Raw genomic sequence first — 24,373 nt, forward strand, 5'->3', positions numbered from 1 at the left:
CGTGTGTCCAGTTCCAGGCTTGCTGGAGAGCTCCAGGGAACAACTCCCTCCAGGCTAAAGGCAGAACCCACCTTCTGGCCTCCCGTTAAAGCAATCCACCCAGGAGAGTACAAGTTCAAATCCTGGCACTTCTAGGCGTGAGGCCTTGCACAAACCACATAACCTCTGTGTCCGTTTTCTCATCTAAAATGGGGGAGTAGGCTGGGCCATGGTGGCTCACATCTGTAATCCCAGCACTTTGGGAGGCTGAGGCAGGTGGATCACCTGAGGTCAGGAGTTTGAGACCAGCCTGGCCAACATGGCAAAACCCTGTCTCTACTAAAAATTAAAAAACTAGCTGGGCATGGTGGTGCGTGCCTGTAATCCCAGCTATTTGGGAGGCTGAGGCAGGAGAATCGCTTGAACCTGGGAGGCAGAGGTTGCAGTGAGCCGAGATCGTGCCACTGCACTCCAGCCTAGGCAACAGAGCGAGACTCCGTCTCAAATAATAATAATCATAAATTAATAAATAAAATGGGCGAGTAAAAGAGTTAATATCTGCAAGGGCTTGGAAGGGTGGCTGGCGCACAGGCTACTGCGTGTTGTCACTACTGTTGTGGTAGTGTAGAGACTCACAAGTCCTGCTAGTGCTCCCTGGGTGGAAACTGCACTTCCCAGCAGGAGGAATTCGCTGAGATTCCCAGCCTGCAGGGAGTGCCAGTGTCAGGTATGATTTCCCTGAAGGCTCTTCCCCCACGCCCAGCAGAGGGCACCATTCACTCAAACCACCGTCACAGCCCATAGAGCTCCCAGCCCAAGCGCCAGGTCTGCAGGGAGGGAGGGAGAGAGGAAGGGAACAGTGGCACTGGCTGCCACATGCCACACAGGGAGTCAGCTGGGTGGCAGGAATGGCCTTGGACACTGATGAAGACAGTCAGTATGGAGTCAGTTACATGTTCCCCCGCCTCACAACCCTGGGGAGAGGTTCCATGGTTCCCTTTTTTAAAGGAAATTGCAGCCAGGCGTGGTGGCTCACACCTGTAATCCTAGCACTTTGGAAGGCCAAGGTGGGAAAAATCATTCGAGCCCAGGAGTTCCAGACCAGCCTGGGCAACAGTGAGACCCCATCTCTATTTAAAAAACATTTTTTTTGATTCAGCTGAGTGTGGTGACACACACCTGTGGTCCCAGCTACTCAGGAGGCTGAGGAGGAGGATCACTTGAGCCTAGGAAGTCAAGGCTGCAGTGAGCCATGATTGCACCACTGCACTCCATCCAGCCTGGGTGACAAAACAAGACCCTGCCTCAAACAAAAACAAAGAAAATGAGAGAGAGGTTAATGGCCACATATGATCAGGAAGCAGCAGAGACAGTTTTGGGGTCTAGATCTCCTTGATTGCCAAGTGGGCTCTTTTTACAATTAAGGATATAAACTCCAGCTGCAGATGGGGCCATAGGGCAGGCAGGCCGTAAAAGGCGCCCTTCAGGTGATGCTTATGGCCTCCTGCAAGGTGGAGCTGGCTTCACTGACCCTGAGACTCTAGCCCTGAAGCACAAAAGCCACAGCATTCCTAGCCACTTCTGGGGTCCCCTTGAGTATGTGGTATCATCTAAGGCTTTTTTATTCATTCGTTGAACAACTTCATTGAGCACATGTTCTGTGCAAGACACTTTTTTTTTTTTTTTTGAGACAGAGTCTGGTTCTATCCCCCAGGCTGGAGTGCAGTGACGCGATCTCAGCTCACTGCAACCTCCACCTCCCCAGTTCAAGTGATTCTCCTGCCTCAGCCTCGCAAGTAGCTGGGATTACAGGTGCATGCCACCACGCCTGGCTAACTTTTGTATTTTTAGTAGAGACGGAGTTTCACTATGTTAGCCAGGCTGGTCTGGAGTTCCTGACCTCAGGTGATCCATCTGCCTCGGCCTCCCAAACTGCTGGGATTACAGGCATGAGCCACTGCACCCAGCCCCAAGACACTGTTCTTGGTGCTAGGGTTATAGCAATACAGAAAACCGTAAAAAAGCCCAGAGAGCCGGGCGTGGTGGCTCACTCCTGTAATCCCAGCACTTTGGGAGGCCGAGGCAGGTGGATCACGAGGTCAAGAGATCGAGACCATTCTGGCCAACATGGTGAAACCCCGTCTTTACTAAAAATACAAAACATTAGCGTGGTGTGGTGGCACGTGCCTGTAGTCCCAGCTACTTGGGAGGCTGAGGCAGGAGAATGGTGTGAACCCGGGAGGCAGAGCTTGCAGTGAGCCAAGATCGTGCCACTGCACTCCAGACTGGGCGACAGAGCAAGACTCCGTCTCAAAAAAAAAAAAAAAAAGCCCAGCGCTAACATGGGGGCTGCAGGTAAACATACGTGTAGGGCCCACATACCACATGTGTCAAGATCAACGTCACAAGCTCCTAAGTAAAAGATATTCTATCTTTCTACTTGGACAGGTGTATCCTCACAGTGATTGGGAGAGCCAGATTTAAATCTGAATTCACAGACACCTAGAATACTGGGCTAGAGTGTGGCTCCGTGGGGAGGGTGAGTCCCAGCCCAGGAGCAGCGGCCAGTGCCCTGCTCTACCCAGCCCAAGCACCATCTAGCACCACCAGGCTCCTTGTGTGGCACCCCAACCCACGTGTCCCAGCTCCCTCCACTGTCCCCCAATACAGCCTTCCGTTGACTACCCCATGGGCCTTGGAGTACACACCTGGGCTATGCTGGCTGCCTGGGGACAGAACTGGGGAAGGCCTGAGGGACAAAGACGCTGGTTGTAGTAGTCACGTTTCCTTTTTTTTTTTTTTTTTTGAGACAGAGTCTCACTCTGTTGCCTAGGCTGGAGTGCAGTGGCGCAATCTGGGCTCACAGCAATCTCTGCCTCCCAGGTTCAAGTGATTCTCGTGCCTCAGCCTCCCGAATAGCTGGGACTACAGGTACAAAACACCACACCCAGCTAATCTTTGTATTTTTCGGTAGCGACAGGATTTTGCCATGTTGGTCAGGCTGGTCTCGAACTCTTGACCTCAAATGATCCGCCTGCCTCAGCCTCACAAAGTTCTGGGATTACAGGTGTGAGCCACTGTGCCCGGCCAGTAGTCACATTTCCTTAGCTCTATGAGGAGGGGTAGAAGGGCAGGGTAGAGGCCCTTCCTGCCCAGTCCAAGGGAGTTTTCAATGAGAAACAGACCATAAACAAGACAAATTAGTAAAACACGTGGTCTAGTAAAAGGTGAAGCGTGGAGGAAAATGGAGCTGGGATGGGGCCTAGGGAGGAAGGGCCTGGGGGTAGGGCTCAGTTCTAGGAGCCAGGGAAGGCACTGCTGGGAAGATGGCATTTGGGCAAAGACTGGAGGCTATCAGGGAGCAAGTATGCAGTGTCCTGTCTACATAAAAGGAATGGCAAGGGCTAAGGCCTGCGGTCAGCAGGGTTTAGCAGGGAGGCCAGTGTGGCTGGAGCAGAGGGACGGGTCGCGATGGGTTGAGAGTGTGCGCGGAGATGAGGTTGGACAGGTATGGAGTGGGGGGCCCAGGCGCCCAGTCCTGTGTGTCCTCCTGCACGCATGGGCTGGAGGCTGAGTTCAGGGCAAGGCCCAGTCCCAGGAGCCCTGGAAAAGGCCTGACTCAGCTCCATCCCAGGGCTGGCAGAACCTGGTTCTTCCTCTGCTCTATCCTCAGTCCCTGAGGATGCAGCAGGGCCTGTCGGGGCCTGTGGGCAGCTGCAGAGCTGGCATGCAGGAGCTATGAGATTCCTCTGGGGAAACCGGAGAGCCTGTCTGAGAGCGCCCCGTAGTCTGGTAGGGCAGTGGCTAAGACAGCAGCCCCTAAAGGCTGCAGATGTGGGGGTGACTCACCAGCCTGGCCTCTCAGTGAGCTGAAAGGAGACCCCTAGGAGGCGACGGTGGAAAAGCACTCAGTGTTTAGCGCTGAGCCTACAGTGCAGTTGGGGATCGCCAGGTGGTCACTGCCAGCCTTGTCCTCGCTTGGTATTAGGCCCTCTCCAAGTTAGAGGTGGGGTGGGGAGCCGCCCCTGCATTCCCTGTACCCACTGCCCAGCAAGCGGCAGGGGTGTGGCGGGCCAGGGAGAAATCTGAGAGGGGCTGGGCGGGTCAGGAATGCCTGGGCTCCGTTCCAACCCTTCCTGTCCCCACTGTGGTCCGTCCGGTAAACCACGGCCAGCCCATAGCTGACAGGGCAGGGCGCTGAGGCCTCTGTGTGTCCTCCAGGAACCTGCTGACCCAGGCACTCCAGGAAGACGATGCCCACTAATTACAAGAATGATAGGCTGGGCGCAGTGGCTCAAGACTGTAATCTCAGTAGTTTGGGAGGCTGAGGCAGGCCGGTCACTTGAGGCCAGGAGTTCAAGACCAGCCTGGCCAACATGGTGAAAACCCATCTCTACTAAAAATACAAAAGGTAGTGGGACATGGTAGAGGGCGCCTGTAACCCCAGCTACTCCGGAGGCTGAAGCAGGAGAATCCTTGAACCTGGGAGGTGGAGGTTGCAGCAAGTCAAGATCCCACCACTGCACTCCAGCCTAGGTGACAAGAGCAAAATTCCATCTCAAAAAAGAAAAAAAAAAAAGATAATTAGTAGGGCTTGAACAAATTAAGCAGTTACCATGTGCCAGGCAAAATGCTGAAGTTTCACTCCAAATCAAACCACGTTTCCTCAGAGCCTCTGCACTTGCTGTACCCTCTGCCTGGCATGCCATTCCCCCAGATTTCTCTCGGCTCCTTCACGTCCTTCAGGCATCACCTACATGTCAGCCTGTCAGAGATGCCAGCCCTGAAGGGGACTGCATCCTCCTTAGAATTGCAGCCCTGCACCCCCCAATGCTTTATCTTTTCTTTCTTTTTTTTTTTTGAAACTGAGTCTCGCTCTGTCGCCCAGGCTGGAGTACAGCAGCATGATAGCTCACTGAAACCTCTGCATCCCGGGTTCAAGCGATTCTCCTGCCTCAGCCTCCTGAGTAGCTGGGATTACAGGCACCCACCACCATACCTGGCTAATTTTTGTATTTTTAGTAGAGGCGGGGTTTCACCATGTTGGCCAGGCTGGTCTCAAACTCCTGACCTCAGGTGATCCACCCACCTTGGCCTCCCAGAGTGCTGGGATTACAGGTGTGAGCCACCATGCCTGGCCCCATACCTTATCTTTTCTGTCACGTGTGTTACCTCTCAACACACTATAGTATCCATTTTAGCTCTTTGTCCTGCTAAGTGGCTTTCTTCCCTCTGAATATAAGCTCCGTGAGGGCACGGTTGTCTGTCCCTGTTCCTCACTGCTGTATCCCCAACTCTTAGAGTAGTGCCTGGCACATAGTAGGTACTCAATAAAGATTTACTGAATAAAGGTGCTTTACAAACTTTCAAGGCAGGTTCCTCTTTAGAGATGAGGAAACCAAGGCCCCAGGAGGTGCAGTAAGTCACCTAGTGTGGTGCCCAGATGGTAAGCAGCAGAGCCAAGAGAATCCGAGGATGCAGACTCAGGACTTTGGGAGGCCAAGGCAGGAGGATTCCTTGAGCTCTAGACTTTGAGACCAGCCTGGGCAACATAGCAAGAGCTTGTCTCTCCAAAAAGGCTGGGCGTGGTGGCTCACACCTGTAATCCCAGCACTGTGGGAGGCCGAAGTGGGTGGATCACTTGAGGTCAGGAGTTTGAGACCAGCCTGGCCAACATGGCAAAACTCCGTCTCTACTAAAAATACAAAAATTAGCCGGGTGTGCTGGTACATGGCTGTAATCCCAGCTACTCAGGAGGCTGCGGCAGGAGAATTGCTTGAACCCAGGAGCAGAGGTTGCAGTGAGCCGAGATCGCGCCACTGCACTCCAGCCTGGGCAACAGAGTGAGACTCTGTCTCAAAAAAATAAATAAATAAAATATAATAATACAAAAATTAGCTGGGGGTGGTGGCATGCTCCTGTAATCCCAGCTACTTAGAAGGCTGAGGCAAGAGAATCACTTGAATCTGGGAGGCGGAGGTTGCAGTGAGCCAAGATGGCGCCACTGCACTCTAGCCTGGGTGTTGGAGTGAGACTCTGTCTCAAAAAAAAAAAACAAACAAAAAAACAAAAATACAAACAATAAAACAAAACAAAAAAACAAATATTCAGCTCCTCAGCCAACTAGTCACATCTGAAGTGCTGCCCGTGGCTAGTGGCTACAGTATTGGTTAGTGCAAAAATGGAACATTCCCATCAGTGCAGAAAATTCTACTGGACAGCCCTGTTCTAGGGTTTATTTCTGCACGTTGAAGTAAAAAAAAAAAAAAATCTGTAGTTTTATCTTCTTCCTCTTTTTTTACACAGGAGGTAGCACACTTTAACACTTTACACACTTACACACTTCGCCTGTTTTTTCACATGACAAGTTATCTTGGAGATCTTTCCACATTGGCACAAAAAGAGCTTCCTCATTCTTTGCTGTTTTCAGTTGCAGAGTAGTCCACGATGTGAATATGGCAGGTTATTTAAGCAGCCCCCACTGATGGTCTAAGGGTTACTACCAACTTTTTGCTCTTTTTTTTTTTTTTTTTTTTTTTTTGAGATGGAGTCTCGCTCTGTCACCCAGGCTGGAGTGCAGTGGCGCGATCTTGGCTCACTGCAAGCTCCACCTCCTGGGTTCATGCCATTCTCCTGCCTCAGCCTCTTGAGTAGCTGGGACTACAGGCGCCCACCACCACGCCTGGCTAATTTTTTTGTGTTTTTAGTAGAGATGGGGTTTCACCATGTTAGCCAAGATGGTCTCCATCTCCTGACCTCGTGATCCACCCGCCTTGGCCTCCCAAATTGCTGAGATTACAGGCATGAGCCACTGAGTCTGGTCCCAACTTTTTACACTTATAGTCAGTGGAACAGTGAATGGCCTTGTCCATCTGGAATCTTTATTTATTTATTTTTTGAGATAAGTTCTCTGTCACTCTGTTGCCCAGGATGGAGCGCGGAGGTGCATTCATGGCTCACTGCAGCCTTGAACCCCCTGGCTCAAGTGATCCTCATATCTCAGCCTCCTGAGTAGCTGGGACTACAGGTGTGCACCACCACGCCTGGCTAATTTTTGTATTTTTTTTTTTAGAGATGGGGGTCTCACCTTGTTTCCCAGGATAATCTCGAATTCCTGGGCTCAAAATTAATCCTCCTGCCTCGGCCTCCCAAAGTGCTGGGATTACAGGCGTGATTTACTGTGCCTGGCCTAGAGACATATTTTAAATAAAAAACAGGTGCAATCTTATAAATGCAAAAGCGGCATCGTTTGCCATAACTATAAAGTAAATAAAAATACAATGACACAAGACAATGTCTTCAAATTCTAGGCCTTCTTTCTCTGGTTAAAAGAGAGAATCATAAGTATTTTGAAGTTATTAAAGACTTGCTAAGTACAAAAAAAAGGGACTCTTTCCTTGATGCAAGGAGGATTGAAAGAAAGTTGAAAAGGAGGCCGGGTGCAGTGGCTCATGCCTGTAATCCCAGCACTTTGGAAGGTTGAGGCAGGTGGATCACTAGGTCAGAAGTTTGAGACCAGCCTGGCCAACATAGTGAAGCCTTGTCTCTACTAAAGAACTATAAAAATTAGCCGAGCGTGGTGGCATATGCCTGTAATCCCAGCTACTCGTGAGGCGGAGGCAGGAGAATCTCTTGAACCTGGGAGGCAGAGGTTGCAGTGAGCCGAGATCGCACCACTGCACTCCAGCCTGGGCGACAGAGCGAGGTCCTGTGTCGGAAGAAAGAAAGGAGAGAGAGGAGAGGAGAGAAGAGAGAGAGAGAGAGAGAGACAGAGAAAAGAAAAAGAAAGAAAGAAAAGAAAAGAAAGAAGAAAAAGAGCAGGTGTGAAGAGGGCAGTGCAGATTTCTGGGCATTTTGAACACTTGGAGGCGGCTGGGGGACCTGTGAGTGAGGAAGTTCAGGTGCAGCAGGACTACCCAAGGTTACACAGGCGAGGAACTGCATGCAGGGCTGGCTGCGCCCATGCCAGGGACTATATGGTGCCGGTTTCCCACAGCCTCTGTTCTGCTTCCCACTAGAGAGGGGACGGGGAAGTGGCCAGCAGCTGGAGAGGAAGGGGAAAGGGGAAGTGGTGGTCCCGTGGGAACTTACATCCTTTATTTCATCTTCTTTCCCTCCCCCCTGGGGTGGTTTCCCAGGAAGAGAAGTAAAAGCTGAGGGGTGAGGCCTGAGTAGGGGGCACGAAGGCAAGGGCATGGGCACTGACTCACAGAGAGGAGCAGAGGAACCCTGCTTGTGTCGCCTTTCAGTATCGGACAGTGGAGTGGGAGGATAAGAGGAACAAGGCAGCCCTGTCTACTCTGGGTGCAGCCCAGGGATGGAGGAGCAGCCAGTGCTCCCAGGACACCCCTAAGGTGGAAGTTTTGAGAGTGCACCCTCCACCCTGCATGATCCTAGGAAGCTAGGAGTCCAGAGAGGTTCCTTGTGTTTTGTTTCTTGGGTTTTTTTTTTTTTTTTTGAGACAGACTCTCACGATGTCACCCAGGCTGACATGCAGTGGCACAATCATAGCTCACTGCAGCCTCAACCTCCCAGGCTCAAGCAATCCTCCTATTCAGCCTCCCGAATAGCTGGCACTACAGGTGCATGCGACTATGCCTGGCTAATTTTTGTACTTTTTATAGAGATGGGGTTTCTCCATGTTGTCCAGGGTGGTCTCCAACTTCTGGGCTCAAGCAATCCTCCCACCTTGACTTCCTAAAGTTCTGGGATTACAGGCGTGAGCCATCACACCCGGCCCAGAGAGGTTTCAACAAGAGCAGCTGGAGCTGGGAGTAAACAGTGGCCAAGCAGAATTTCAAAAGAAAATAATAATAAAGCTATGATAATAGCAATAATAATAATAATAATAATGGTCATAATAATTATAATAACCTCCTTGTCTTAAAAGCATTCTAAGAGCGGGTAGTCTATGGGTACATTTTATCTGGCTCCAATCAGGTGGCCAGAGAGATCTGATCTTTCTTTTTTTTTTTTTTTTTTTGAGACGGAGTCTCGCTCTGTCGCCCAGGCTGGAGTGCAGTGGCGCAATCTCGGCTCACTGCAAGCTCCGCCTCCTGGGTTCACGCCATTCCAGTTCAGCCTCTCCAAGTATCTGGGACTACAGGCGCCCGCCACCACGCCCGGCTAATTTTTTTGTATTTTTAGTAGAGACGGGGTTTCACCGTGGTCTTGATCTCCTGATCAAGTGATCCGCCCGCCTCGGCCTCCCAAAGTGCTGGGATTACAAGCGTGAGCCACCGCGCCCGGCCGAGATCTGATCTTTCTAAGATGAAAATCCAATACCATAACATTGTGCAGATGGTGAGGATGTTATAATCCCCATTTGACAGATACGGGAGAACGGTGGAAGAACTTGGCTGAGATTTGAACTCGAGACCTCTCAATTCCCAGGTTCCTTTTTTTTTTTTTTTTGAGACGGCGACTCGCTCTGTCACCCAGGCTGGAGTGCAGTGGCTGGATCTTGGCTGACTGCAACCTCCGCCTCCTGGGTTCAAGCAATTCTCCTGCCTCAGCTTCCCAAGCAGCTGGGATTACAGGCATGCGCCACCATGCCCAGCTAATTTTTGTATTTTTAGTAGAGTTGGGGTTTCACTATGTTGGCCAGGCTGGTCTCTAACTCCTGACCTCAGGTGATCCACCCGCCTCAGCCTCCCAAAGTGCTGGGATTAAAGGCATGAGCTCCCGTGCCTGGTCAATTCCAAGGTTCTTAAGCAGCCCCCTCGCAGCCAGTGCAGCATCCTCCCTTCCTGGCCTGTCTCCCCTCCTCCTGTGATCTCCTCCTGTGATCTCCCCGCCCTTCTGTCCCTCCTCTCCCCACTCTCTATGTCTCTATGGAAATGAAGTCAAGATTGTTTTTGGTTGATACTCTTTATGACCCTTGAAAAACATTTTAAATGTTGATCTATCTCATATATTGTTTCCATCAAGGAAAAACGATAAGTCGCTTCACTTTTATATGTCTCCCTCTGTCTCTTTTGCCCCACTAATAATTCAGCTGACCCTCAATAAAGGGGGAAAAAGTTCCCTAATCCTAATCAACAAGCATATCGGGTTGCTCTTCTTCCTGCTGGCTGAGGCGGGAGCAAGTTTATTTTTCCAGGGATTTTAGACATCCTGACCCTGGAGCTGCCAGGGAATAGTGTCAGGGTGTTGATTTCAAGTGTTTCAGAGTCTGCTTACAAACCCTCCACCCCTCCTCTCGGTGCCCACCTCCCCTGACCTAGGCCAGACCCCCAGATTTCTTGTTGAGACCATTGCAGGGGCCTCCCAGCTGGCTCCCTGCTTCCCGAGGACTCCTCCCCCAGCTATGCCAGAGTGACCTTTCCAGAACGCAGATCCCATCACGTCCCTTCTCTGCTTAAACACTTCCGTTCTGTTCCCATGACCTACTGGACAAGGGCCAAGCAGCATGTCATCGGACGCCCTTCAAATCCCAGCCTTGGTTGACCTTATAGCCCTAGCTCCTGCCCACTGTCCTGCTCCCCAGGTACAGACCACACAGGCACACTGGGCAATGCACCCTTCCTGGAATATAGGCCCTGCTGCTGCCTTATCTTTGCTCGTGCTGTTTCCCCTACCTGGGGTGCCTTTTCTTCTCACCCCATCCCTTCCCAAATCTGATCAATTTTTATTCTATTTATTATTATTATTATTTTGGAGACAGAGTTTTGCTCTGTCACCCAGGCTGGAGTGCAGTGGCTCAATCTCGGCTCACTGCAACCTCCGCCTCCCACGTTCAAGCAATCCTCCTGCCTCAGCCTCCCAAGTAGCTGGGATTACAGGTACACACTACCATGCCCAGCTAATTTTTATATTTTTAGTAGAGAGGGGGTTTCGTTATGTTGGCCAGGCTGGTCTCAAACTCCTGACCTCAGGTGATCTGCCCACCCTGGCCTCCCAAAGTGGTGGGATTATAGGCGTGAGCCACCGCTCCCAGCCCCCCAGTTAGATCTTAAGCTCACTGAGCACTTTTGCCTAATTATCTCCAGCCTCTACCCTCACCCCAGCACCAAGCACAAGACCTGGGACCCAGGCAGGTGCTGAGAAATTGGAATTGAAATCCGGGACTGAAAACCTTCTCTGAATTCCATCACCACATTCCCAGCAAAGGGAGTTAATGGCTGGTCTCTAGTTTCTCAATGACTTTGCCTCTGCCTTAGCCCTACAAGCAACTTATTTCCTGCCAAAATGTCATTTTTTTTCCAGGAAGCCTTCTGGATTTAGCATTCCTCCCACTAGAGTTTTCTTAGCATCTGTATGAATGCACCCAGCACACAGAATTTTAATTGTCTCTTTACTTGTCCATTTCCCCAACCAGTCTGAGGGACTGTGATCTCGCCCACCGAAGGTCCCTGGTGATAGGTAATAGTTGTAGAGCACTTTCAGCTACCAAATGTATTCCGAGCACTTTATGTGTACTACCTCATTTAAGTATCAAGACAAGGCCAGGTTCAGTGATTGGTCTGTAATCCCAGCGCTTTGGGAAGCCGAGGCAGAAGGATTGCTTGAAGCCAGGAGTTTGAGACTAGCCTGGGCAACATAGCAAGACTTCATCATTACAAACATTTAAAAATTAGCCAGGCATGGTGGCCTGTGTCTGTAGTCCCAGCCACTTGGGAGGCTGAGGCAGGATCACTTGAGCCCAGGAGTTTGAGGCTGGCAGTGAGCTATGATTGGGCCACTGCACTCCAGCCTGGGCGATAGAGCAAGACCCTGTCTCAAAAAAATAAAAAGTATCATGACAACCTCATAAGAGAGGTACTATTAGCCCCATTTTACCAAGGGGCAAACCAAAGTCAGAGAAGTTCTAAACTTGCCCAATGCCACACACCCAGGAAGTAGCAGAAAGGGAATTTGAGGCCGGGCGCAATGACTCACGCCTGTAATCCCAACACTTTGGAAGGCTGAGGTGAGCAGATCACTTGAGGCAAGGAGTTTGAGACCAGCCGTGCCAACATAGCGAAACCCCATCTCTACTAAAAATACAAAAAATTAGCCGGGCGCGGTGGCTCACACCTGTAATCCCAGCACTTTGGGAGGCTGAGGCGGGCGGATCACGAGGTCAGGAGATTGAGACCATCCTGGCTAACACTGTGAAACCCCGTCTCTACTAAAAATACAAAAAATTAGCCGGGTGTAGTGGGGGGCGCCTGTAGTCCCAGCTACTCGGGAGGCTGAGGCAGGAGAATAGCTTGAACCTGGGAGGTGGAGCTTGCAGTGAGCCGAGATTGCGCCACTGCACTCCAGCCTGGGCGACAGAGCAAGACTCTGTCTCAAAAAAAATAAATAAATAAAAATAAAATAAAAATACAAAAAATTAGCCAGGCATAGTGGTGCAGCCCTGTAGTCCCAGCTACTCGGGAGGCTGAGGCAGGATAATTACTTGAACCTGGGAGACGGAGGTTGCAGTGAGCCAAGATCATGTCACTGCACTCCAGCCTGGGTGACAGAGCACGACTCTCAAAAAAAAAAAAAAAAAGAAAGAGGATTTGAATCCAGCTCTCACCCACTCCACAGTAGTATTAATTGCATAACTGAGTGAGGGGAACTGGGGCGATGTTCAAGTAGCCCGGGCACACCCTGGAGTCCTGCTCATCTTCTCCCAGAGACATAGCCCCACTCCAGCCTGCAGGGAGTTGCCCAATAGCAAGGCCAAGGTCTGTACTCATAAAGCGTTCTTGGTGCACAGCATTTTAATAAAGACATGTTGTTCTTTGCCCTGAGAAGCCGCCCCACTTCCTGCCACCCCACAGGGAGGTCCTGGGAATGGTTAACATTGCTTTGCTGATGAATAGCCTCTGGAGTAGCGTAAGAAACAAAAGACCTCACAGTACCAGGCCTGCTGCCAGATCACTGCACCACCCCTCTCCTTGCTGGTGGGCACAACATATGGTTCAAAAACCTGAAACAAGCACATGACCTTTGATCCAGTAACTCCACTTGGAGAAATTCATCTTAAAGACCTGCCCATACAATTTCTCAAAGGTGTACGATGAAGGAGTTCCTTGCAACATTGCTTGTAAGACTAAGCATTGGCCAGGCGCTGTGGCTCACGCCTGTAATCCCAACACTTTGGGAGGCTGAGGCGGGTGGATCACCTGAAATCAGGAATTCGAGACCTGCCTGACCAACATGGTGAAACCCCATCTCTACTAAAAATACAAAATTAGCTGGGTGTGGTGGTGCATGTCTGTAATCCCAGCTACCTGGGAGGCTGAGGCAGGAGAATCACTTGAACCCGGGAGGCGGAGGTAGCAGTGAGAGAAAAAAAAAAAAGACTAAGCACTGGAAAAAACCCAGGTTCTTCAAAAAGGGAATTGATTCAATAAACTGTAGGCATTCAAACAGTGGAAAATCATACTGACATTAAAGTGCTATTGAAGCAGCCAGGCACAGTGGCTCAGTCCTGTAATCCCAGTACTTTGGGAAGCCAAAGTGGGAAGACTGCTTGAGACCAGGAGCTCGAGATCAGGCTGGGCAACATAGCAAGACCCTCATCTCTACAAAAAATTAAAAATCAGCCATGTGTAGTGGTTCTTGCCTGTAGTCCCAGATACTCCAGAGGCTGAGGTGGGAAATTTACTTGAGCCCAGGAGTTTGAGGTTACAATGATCTATGACCATGCCACTGCACTCCAGCCTGGGCAACAGAATGAGACTCCAGCTTGAAAAAAAAAAAAAAAGAAAAAAACTGATAACAGTAGTTGCCTCTGGGGAGGGAAGGAGGGTAGCAGGGGATGGTACGGTAAGACTTACTGTTTTGGTTTCTTTGTTTTGTTGGAGACAGGATCTCACTCTGTCTCTCAGGCTGGAGTGCCTTGGCGTGACCATAGCTCACTGCTGCCTCAACCTCCCAGGTTCAAGTGATCCTCCCGCCTCAGCCTCCCAAGTAGCTGGGACTACAGGCACAAGCCACCATGCCCAGATTTTTTGATTTTTTTTCTTTTTTTTTTTTTAAGTAGAGACAGGGTCTCACTATGTTGTCCAGGCTACTCTCAAATTCCTGAGCTCAAGTGATCCTCCCACTTTGGCCTCCCAAAGTGCTGGGATTATAGGCATGAGCCAACAGGCCTGGCAAATAAAATACAATTATATGTTTTTGTCTGAAGAGACAAAGGTTGGATATAGCTCAAAATGTCAATTGTGATTATCTCTAGAGTGACAGATGATTTGTATTTTTCTTATTTTTGCTTATCTGCATTTAAAAATTTTTTCTGTTGCAGATCTTTATTACTTGTATAATTTTTCTTTTTCTTTTTTTTTTTTTTGAGACGGAGTTTCGCTCTTGTTGCCCAGGCTGGAGTGGAATGGAATGGCGTGATCTCAGCTCACTGCAATCTCTGCCTCCCAGGTTCCAGGGATTCTCCTGCCTCAGCTCCCTGAGTAGCTGGGATTACAGGCACCCACCACCAGGCCCAGCTAATTTTTGTATTTTTAGTAGAGACACGGTTTCACCACGTTGGCCAGGCTGGCTTCGAAATCCTGACCTCAGGTGATCCGCTGCCTCTATTACTTTTTTTTTTATATTGTAGAGAGATAATATTTGACATATAAAGAAAATAAATGTATCACATATATAAATTATAAAGTATAATAATACAGCGAATAATTATGAACTCACCACTCAGCCCAATTCTCCTTCTCTAGAGAAGTACTTGTTAGAGGATGCGGAATTTAATGTCCTTCTCAAGCTTCCTGGCTTCACTCCCAAGCAATTCCCAATTTTTTTTTTTTTTTTTTGAGACGGAGTCTCGCTCTGTCACCCAGGCTGGAGTGCAGTGGCGCGATCTCGGCTCACTGCAAACTCCACCTCCCGGGTTCACGCCATTCTCCTGCCTCAGCCTCTCCAAGTAGCTGGGACTACAGGCGCCTGCCACCACGCCCGGCTAATTTTTTTGTATTTTTAGTAGAGACAGGGTTTCACCGTGGTCTCGATCTCCTGACCTCGTGATCCGCCCGCCTCGGCCTCCCAAAGTGCTGGGATTACAAGCGTGAGCCACCGCGCCCGGCCCGCAATTCCCAATTTTTAATAGTTATATATTATTCATAACATTTACATCTTGTTCTATAGCTATAATTAAATCTTCTGTACTTTGTCTGGAGGTTGAGTCTAAATACTGAAAAGCAATAAACAGCATCATGATTCCATAAACACCCCTCACTTGAGAACTCCTGGCCCCCAAAAGGAAAAAATGGGATCCTGTGCAGTGCCAGTTTTCAATCTCAAGAAGTTCAATGTCATAGTTCTTAGAGGCAGAAGAGATCTCAAGCCTCCTTCTAACTAACTGAGTCATTTTACAGAAGATAAATTGAGACTTAGAGAAGGAAATAAATTTTGCTTCAAGTCATAAGACTCGTCAATTCCTTACACTATGTTCTGGCCTCCTCCTGGGATTTCATAAATAAATGAGGCCAGACACGGTGGCTCACGCCTGTAATCTCAGCACTTTGGGAGGCCAAGGTGGGTGGATCACTTGAGTTTGAGACCAGCCTGGCCAACATGGCAAAACCCTGTCTCTACTGAAAATACAAAAATTAGCTGGGTGTAGTGGCACACGCCTGTAATCCCAGCTACTTGGGAGGCTGAGGCAGGAGAATTGCTTGAACCTAGGAGGTGGAGGTTGCAGTGAGCCAAGATTGCGCCACTGCACTCCAGCCTGGGCGACAGAGCAAGACTCTGTCTCAAAAAAGTAAATAAAAATAAATCAATGATGTTAGCTACAAAGTCCCTTTTTTGAAGGGAATTTAAACTATATAGACTTTACATCAAGGATTCAAGGGCCTACAGCTGGGCACAGTGGCTCACACCTGTAATCCCACCAGTTTGGGAGGCCAAGGAAGGAGGATCACTTGAGACCAGGAGTTCAAGACCAGCCTGGGCAACATAGTGAGAACCTGACTGTACAGAAAATAAAAAAATAAAAACTTAGCCAGGCGTGGTGGCACATACCTGTTAGTCTCAGCTACTCAGGAGGCTGACGCAGGAGGATCACTTGGGCCCAGGAGTTCAAGGTTGCAGTGAGCTATGATCACACCACTGCATTCCAGCCTGAGCAACAGAGGCGAGACCCTATTATTAAAAAAAAAAAAAAAATGGTCTCGAGACCTGTCAATTCCCTACACTACGTTGTCTGGCCACCTCCTGGGATGTGATAAATGAATAAATAAATGGTGTTAGCCACAAAGTCCCTTTTTTTCAAAGGAAATTAATCTATATGGATGTCACATCAAAGATTCACGGGCATACACTAAGAAAATGAAATATTTTAATTACAGCAGGTAAAATCAGAGAGCCCTTTGTCTCCAAACATCTTTGGTATGGGGCTAGGCTGAACTTGGCAGGGAGTGGTTTCATTGGCTGCCGAACCTGGAGAGGGTTGGTTGGGGAAGGGTTTATCTCTCCATCCCAAGTAGACAGAGTTCTGGCACCTGATTCCCTTGCTCTGAGAAGAGGGTGGGGCCTTCTTTGCTTGGAAGTGGGGGACAGGAAGCAACAGGTCCCTGGGCCTCCACAGTTATGAACTGCAGCACCTTATCTATTGTTCTTGAGATGCCAGGTCCAAAGGTATCTGAGCAATGGGAGGACACCCAGTCAGCCACAGGGCTCCATGACAGCAGCCCCACTTTCCAGGGGGCTTAACTCACTCCACTTAAGTTGGAGGGGCCTGCTGCCCATGGACTTAGTTCAGGAAAAATCTTGTCCCCTGAGTAATGTGGAATATGGAAACAATAGTTCACGTTGATTTGCACTCCCGTCTGCCATGTTTGGTTAGGTTATCTCACCTAATTCTTTTTTTTTTTTTTTTTGAGACAGAGTCTCACTCTGTCGCCCAGGCTGGAGTGCAGTGGCCTGATCTTGGCTCACTGCAAGCTCTGCCTCCAGGGTTCATGCCATTCTCCTGCCTCAGCCTCCGGAGTAGCTGAGACTACAGGCGCCTGCCACCATGTCCGGCTAATTTTTTGTATTTTTACTAGACACAGGGTTTCACCATGTTAGCCAGGATGGTCTCGATCTCCTGACCTCATGATCCACCCGCCTCGGCCTCCCAAAGTCCTGGGATTACAGGCGTGAGCCACCGCGCCCAGTCCTTCACCTAATTCTTGAAATCACTCAACAAAGTAGGTTCCATTATTATTCTCAGTTGTACAGATAAGGAAATTAGAAGTCCAAAGAGTCTGTGGCTCTGACTCAAAGGCTTATCACTAGCAGGTAGAAAAGTAGGATTCAGGCCAGCATGGTGGCTCACACCTGTAATCCCAGCACTTTGGGAGGCTGAGGTGGGTGGATTGCTTGAGCCCAGGAGCTGGAGACCAGCCAGGGAAACATGGTGAAACCCTGTCTCTACAAGAAATACCTAAATTAGCTGGGCATGGTGGGACATGCCTGTAGTCCCAGCTACTCAAGAGGCTGAGGTGGAAGGATCGCTTGAGCCCATGAGGCAGAGGGAGGTTGCAGTGAGCTGAGATTGCACCACTGCACTCCAGCCTGACCTTGTCTCAAAAAAAAGAAAAGAAAAAAGAAGAATACAAAAGAAAATGAGCAGAATTCAGAAGCAGGCAGTCAGGCACTGAAGTCTGTGCTGGGAACCACTGTGCCAGGATGGTCTTAAGCCAGAACACCAGCCTCCCTGCCTCTGCCATGAAACTGGTCGTTCATTTCTCTAAGCCTCAGTCACCTCCTCTGGGAAATGGGGATAATTGTGTCTGCTCTATAGGCTGGCCAGAGGACCAAATGCCCCTCTGGTTCCAGCCCTGGTCACCTGCTCCCCTGACCTGTGGCTGTCGTGGGAGTTCTTGCTGGGCTGGACAACAGGGAGCTCAGGCCATCGTCTTGCCTTCCTTCTCTTGGCTGCCCCAGAGTCTGGAATTTCAGGTCCCTGCAAAAGACTATTTCTTGCTAAATTAAGCAAGGTTTGCCACTCAGTTCAAATGGCACCCAGAAACAAAAGCCCACCCTGATCTTAGTGGAATAGGACAGAGATTAAGAGATTGCAGAGGGCAGTGGCCCAGGGTTCAAATTCCAGCTCTGTCATTTTTTTGGTTTTTTTTTTTTTTTGAGATGGAATCTCACTCTGTCACCCAGGCTGGAGTGCAGTGGTGTGATCTCGGCTCACTGCAACCTCCGCCTCCCGGGTTCATGCCATTCTCCTGCCTCAGCCTCCCGAGCAGCTGGGACTACAGGCGCCCACCACCATGCCTGGCTAATTTTTTTGTATTTTTAGTAGAGACGGGGTATCACCAGGTTAGCCAGGATGGTCTTGATCTCCTGACCTTGTGATCCGCCCACCTCAGCCTCCCAAAGTCCTGAGATTACAGGCATGAGCCACGGCACCTGGCCCAGCTGTGTCATTTTTATTGTGTGTGATGGTGTCTTTTAGGTGTCAACTTGACTGGATTAAGGGATACCCAGATAGCTCATAAAGCACTATTTCTGTGTATGTCTGGGAGGATGTTTCCTGAAGAGACTGCTATTTGAATCAGTGGACTGAGTGAGGAAGAGTCACCCACACCCACGTGAGTGGGCACCATTCAGTCTACCGAGGGCCAGGATAGAACAAAAAGGCAGGCAAGAAAGGTGAATTCACTCACTTTCTCTCTCTCTCTTCTTCTAGAGCTGGGACACCTGCCTTCTGCCCTTAAACATCAGAACTCCAGGGTCTCTCGCCTTCTGACTCTGGGATTTGTACCAGCAGCCCCCCAACGTTCTCAGGCCTTCAGCCTGGGACTGAAAGTCTTGGATTGAGCAATGCTACCAGCTTCCTGGTTCTCCAGCTTGTAGATGGCTTATTCTAGGACTTCTCAGCCTCCATAATCCCATGAGTCAATTTCCCTAGTAAGTCCCCTCTCATCTCTCTCTGTATTTATCCTATTTTTTCTGTTCTTGGGAGAACCCTGACTAATACACTGTGTAACATCAGGCAAATCCCTTTACTTCTCTGTGAGTCTCTGCTTCCAAATCTGTAAAATGGTCACGCCTGTAGTCCTAGCACTTTGGGAGGCTGAGACGAGTGGATCACTTGAGGCCAGGGGTTCACAACTAGCCTATGCAACACAATGAGTCCTCATCTCTAATAAAAAACAAACAGGGTTCGGTGCGGTGGCTCATGCCTGTAATCCCAGCACTTTCAGAAGCCAAGGTGGGTAGATCACCTGAGGTCAGGAGTTCTAGACCAGCCTGGCTAACATGGTAAAACCCCGTCTGTACTAAAAATAAAAAAATTAGCCAGGCATGGTAGTGCGTGCCTGTAATCCCAGCTACTCAGGAGGCTGAGGCAGGAGAATCGCTTAAAATCGGAAGGCAGAGGTTGCAGTGAGCCGAGATCATGCCACTGCACTCCAGCCTGGGAGAAAGAGCAAAACTCCATCTCCAAAAACAACAACAAAACCCCAAAATCTGTACAATGTATGTATGTATTATAGCAAAGGGCTGTATGAAGACTGGTGAGATAATGCATACTATGGTGCACTCCAATAAATATCTCTTTTATCATACATTATAATGCAATTATTGGCATCCAGCACAAAGCCTAATACATAATTGGCTTTCAATAAATAATAAATAAAATGATAAGTGTTTACTTGTCTCCATCCCACAGTACCTTATGAGGTTGTTTGTTTGTTTGTTTTTTGAGACGGAGTCTTGCTCTGTCACCCAGGCTGGAGCGCAATGGCACAATCTTGGCTCACTGCAAGCTCCACCTCCTGGGTTCCTGCCATTCTCCTGCCTCAGCCTCCTGAGTAGCTGGGACTGCAGGCGCCCGCCACCACGCCTAGCTAATTTTTTGTATTTTTAGTAGAGATGTGGTTTCACTGTGTTAGCCAGGATGGTCTCGATCTACTGACCTCGTGATCCGCCTGCCTTGGCCTCCCAAAGTGCTGGGATTACAGGCGTGAGCCATCACGCCTGGCCTTTTTTTTTTTAATTTTTATTATTTTTTGAGAGAGAGTTTCACTCTGTCCCCAGGCTGGAGTACAGTGAGCATGATCATGGCTCACTACAGCCTCAACTTCCCAAGCTCAAGTGGTCCTCCTGCTTCAGTTTCCCAAGTAGCAGGTGTGAGTCAGTTAATTTTTAAAAGTTTTTGTAGAGATGGAGTCTCCCGTGTTGCCCAGTCTGGTCTCGAACTCGTGGATTCAAGCGATCTGTCTGCATCGACCTCAAAGTGTTGGGATTACAATGCAGGTGTGAGCCACTGCACCTGGCCCCTTATGAGTTTTTTTTTTTTTTTTTTGAGTGTCATTCTGTCACCCAGGCTGGAGTGCAGTGGCACAATCTTGGCTCACTGCAACCTCCGCCTCCTGGGTTCAAGTGATTCTCCTTCCTCAGCCTCCCAAGTAGGTAGGACTACAGGCACCTGCCACCAGGCCTGGCTAATTTTTTTTTTTTTTTTTTTGAGACAAAGTCTCACTCTGTCGCCCAGGCTGGAGTCCAGTGGTGTGATCTTGGCTCATGGCAAGCTCCACCTCCCAGGTTCACGCCATTCTCCTGCCTCAGCCTCCCAAGTAGCTGTGATTACAGGAGCCTGCCACCAAGCCCAGCTAATTTTTTTGTGTTTTTAGTAGAGATGGGGTTTCACCATGTTAGCCAGGATGGTCTCGATCTCCTGACCTCGTGATCCACCCGCCTCGGCCTCCCAAAGTGCTGGGATTACAGGTGTGAGCCACCGCGTCCGGCCTTGTATTTTCAACAGAGATGGTGTTTCACCAGGTTGGCCAGGCTGATCTCGAACTCCTGACCTCAAGTGATCTGCCTGCCTCAGCCTCCCAAAGTGCTGGGATGACAGGCTTGAGCCACCACGCCCAGCCCCTTATGAGCTTCTTAACGGCGGGGACCATATTTTGTTTATCTCTTTGTTCCTAGTGTTAAGCAGAATGCTTGGCACATGGGAGTGCTTAATGAATGTTTGTTGTTTGAGCTAATGGATGGGAACAGCCATCATCCATTGTGCTAAAACCACAAGGTGAAGGGGCTGATGGAGAATTTGATAATGGAGAGATCTGCTGACACCTACAGAACCTTAGCATCCTGAACGTGAATCAGCAAGAGAGCTTCTTGCTTCCTGATACAATGCTATGGGAGCGCCCAGCAACACTTTTAAAATATTTTTGCCTAAAATATTGATCTGAATCAAGGCAAGCTTGTATATCTCAGTACTAGTTCATGTTACATGTGGGATTGAGGAACACGTTTAAGGACACCTCAAAGATGCATTCAACCAAAAACAAAATGCAGGGCTGGGCACAGTGGCTCACACCTGTAATCTCAGCACTTTGGGAGGCCGAGGTGGGCGGATCAACCTGGGAGTTCGAGACCAACCTGACCAACATGGAGAAACCTCGTCTCTACTAAAAATACAAAATTAGCCAGGCGTGGTGGTGCATGCCTGTAATCCCAGCTACTTAGGAGGCTGAGTCAGGAGAATGGTTTGAACCCAGGAGGCAGAGGTTGCAGTGAGCCGAGATCATGCCATTGCACTCCAGCACTCCAGCCTGGGCAACAAGAGTGAAACTCCGTCTCAGAAAAAAAAACAAAAAACATATATATATATATATGTATACACACACACACACACACACACACACACACACACATATACACACACACACATATATATATACAATTTGGGCATGATGGCTCATGTTTGTAATCCCAGCACTTTCGGAGGCTGAGGCAGGTGGATCGTTTGAGCTCAGGAGTTCAAGACCAGCCTGGGCAACAGGATGAAACCCCGTCTCTACAAAAAATACAAAAATTAACCTGGTGTGGTGGCTCATGCCTGCCTTCTCAGCTACTTGGGAGGCTGAGGTGGGAGGATTGGCTTGAGCCCAGGAGGTTGTGGCTGCAGTGAGCCGAGATTGGGCCACTGTACTCCAGCCGGGGTGACAGAGTTAGATCCTGTCTCAAAAATAAACGAACAAAAAATTCTGCAAAGACAAAAATAAAAATGCAAAGTTAGAAAGACGAAGGAAGATTTGGTACAATTACAAAGTTTACAGAAACTTTAAAAATTGCAAAAAACTACTGTTGGGGCTGGGTGATGAACACCTGTGGTTTCATTATACTATATGTAGTGTGTGTTACACTATTTTCTTTACTTTGTGTTTGAAATAAAACTGTTTTTTTTTTTTGTAGACTGGAAGGGCGGCACCCCTATCAGTTAGCACCATTTCAACTGGAGGCGGTATAGCCAGTTCCCGCCCCTCCACGCTGGCAGGCAGCCCAGCCCAGCAGAGGTGTCAGGAGCCTCTAGGAGCAGCAGGAAGGGAGCCTCCTCTACCCTACCTAGCTAGGAGCCTGATCAGGCTGTAATCCCTAGCAATTCCAGTTTCTCTGGGGATTCCTCCCCAGGCTGGCGGTTGGACTCTTCTCAGCAGAGGTCTGGAGAGGGGCACCTCCCACCCCAGTCTGAACTCTATGACTGCACCCCTTGCCAGGAGATGAAAGAGACGAAACTGCCTGAAGGATTAATCTTTAGCCTCCAGGCAGGCCAGTGGCCAAAACACCCAGGAAGTGAAAGTCTGTCCCCTGCTATAAGGAAACTTGGAGTCTGTGATCCCATCATGCGGGATCTGTTATCTGCCAGGTGGCAGGGTCTCTTATCTACCTGCAGTGATCTGAAGGGCAAGGCCTCTGGCCAGACATTTCTTTTCCCCAGTGATGCCTGAAATTCCACTGTTAGCGCTGGATCTCAGCAAGATCTCAGAGAAAGCTCAACTCCTGGAGTTTGGGTTTTCCCCAGTTGAGATGTTAGGAAAGCAATGGGCCTTATCACCTGCACGGACAGGTTTGTGTACAGTCTCGGGGGATTCATGGACCCCACCAGAGCCTATCCACAGACACCAGGTTAAAAGCCCTGGACAGCATTTACAACTCCTTTGAAAGAAGAAAAGTCTTTCTCTAGAGCCCTCTTTCTTTTTTTTTATTTTTATTTTTTTGAGACAGAGTCTCGCTCTGTCGCCCAGGCTGGAGTGCAGTGGCACAGTCTCGGCTCACTGCAAGCTCCGCCCCCCGGGTTCACGCCATTCTCCTGCCTCAGCCTCTCCGAGTAGCTGGGACTACAGGCGCCCGCCACCACGCCCGGCTAATTTTTTGTATTTTTAGTAGAGACGGGGTTTCACCATGGTCTCGATCTCCTGACCTCGTGATCCGCCCGCCTCGGCCTCCCAAAGTGCTGGGATTACAGGCGTGAGCCACCGTGCCCGGCCTTAGAGCCCTCTTTAAAGTGCAAACGGCCCTGGGAGGTTCGAAATGATGAGCTGGCCAGCATGAAAGAATTTTTTCCAGTAGATGCAAGAGATAACCTGAGGAGCTTTAGTGGCGGGGGTGGGGGAAGGAGAGCCTGGGGGAGGGGAGGCTCCAGGCAGCTCACAATTTTGCCTAGAACTGGGAAGGGAATGTATTGGGCCAAGAGGGCTAATCACTCTCCTTTGCAGAGTATTTACAAGAACCTTATGAATTAAGTGCTATCAACATCCCCATTTTACAGATGAGGAAACCAAGATGGTGGAGGTAAAATGACTTATGCTGCTCAACTAACGGCAGGGCCAGAAGTGAATCCAGGCTGGAGTGAAGTGGCGTGGTCACAGTTCACTGAAGCCTCAACCTCCTGTGCTCAGATGATACTCCTACCTCAGCCTCCAGAGTAGCTGGGACTACAGGCATGCACTGCCAATGCCCAGCTAATTCAAAATAATTTTTGTGGGGGAGATGGGGTTTCACCATGTTGCCCAGACTGGTCTCAAACTCCTGGGCTCAAGTGATCTCACCTCCCAACTAGCCTCCCAAAGTGCTGCGATTACAATTGTGAGCCACCAGGCCTGCTGAAGTATCCCTGTTTGATACAAGAGAAAACAGAGTGTGGGCACAGTGGCTCACGCCTGTAATCCCAGCACTTTGGGAGGCTGAGGTAGGTGGATCACTTGAGGTCAGGAGTTTGAGACCAGCCTGGCCAACATGGCGAAACCCCGTCTCTACTAAAATACAAAAATTAGCCAGTCGTGGTGACGTGTGTCTGTAATCTCAGCCACTCAGGAGGCTGAGGCACAAGAATCTCTTGAACCTGGGAGGCGGAGACTGCAGTGAGCCGAGATCGTGCCATTGCACTCCAGCCGGGGCAACAGAGCAAGACCTTGTCACTAAATAAATAAATAAATAGGAAACAGAGAGGCAATTCAGTGCGTTGTGAAAGTCACACAGCACCTGTCTTCCACAAGGTGCCCCTCTGTGTTCCCACCTCACCCTGGACACCTGATCTACTCTCTTTGGAACTTGGAGAAGGACTTGCCGAGAAGTCTGAAGAATGCATCAGGCCTGACCTGACTTCGCTGCCCCTAATTGTTTTCTAAAATCCTTTTTATTGAATTATCAGAGTATAATGGAAGAGTCGATGAGA

At 49.4% G+C, this 24,373-nt stretch overlaps 1 protein-coding gene across 1 annotated transcript in view; it reads left to right on the forward strand.

The window, feature by feature from the left end:
* Positions 1 to 18,680, forward strand: part of CDH3 (cadherin 3) — a 163,934-nt gene extending 145,254 nt beyond the window's left edge. Inside the window, exon 17 of the mRNA XM_032157732.2 lies at positions 18,593 to 18,680. Coding sequence (XP_032013623.1) covers positions 18,593 to 18,652 — 60 coding nt within the window. The 3' untranslated portion in view covers positions 18,653 to 18,680. The remainder of the gene's footprint in view (positions 1 to 18,592) is intronic.
* The last annotated feature ends 5,693 nt before the right edge of the window (positions 18,681 to 24,373 follow it).

The sequence above is a fragment of the Hylobates moloch genome, unplaced genomic scaffold (assembly GCF_009828535.3).
Source record: "Hylobates moloch isolate HMO894 unplaced genomic scaffold, HMol_V3 SCAFFOLD_6, whole genome shotgun sequence".
In the NCBI taxonomy this organism is placed as follows: Eukaryota; Metazoa; Chordata; class Mammalia; order Primates; family Hylobatidae; genus Hylobates; species Hylobates moloch.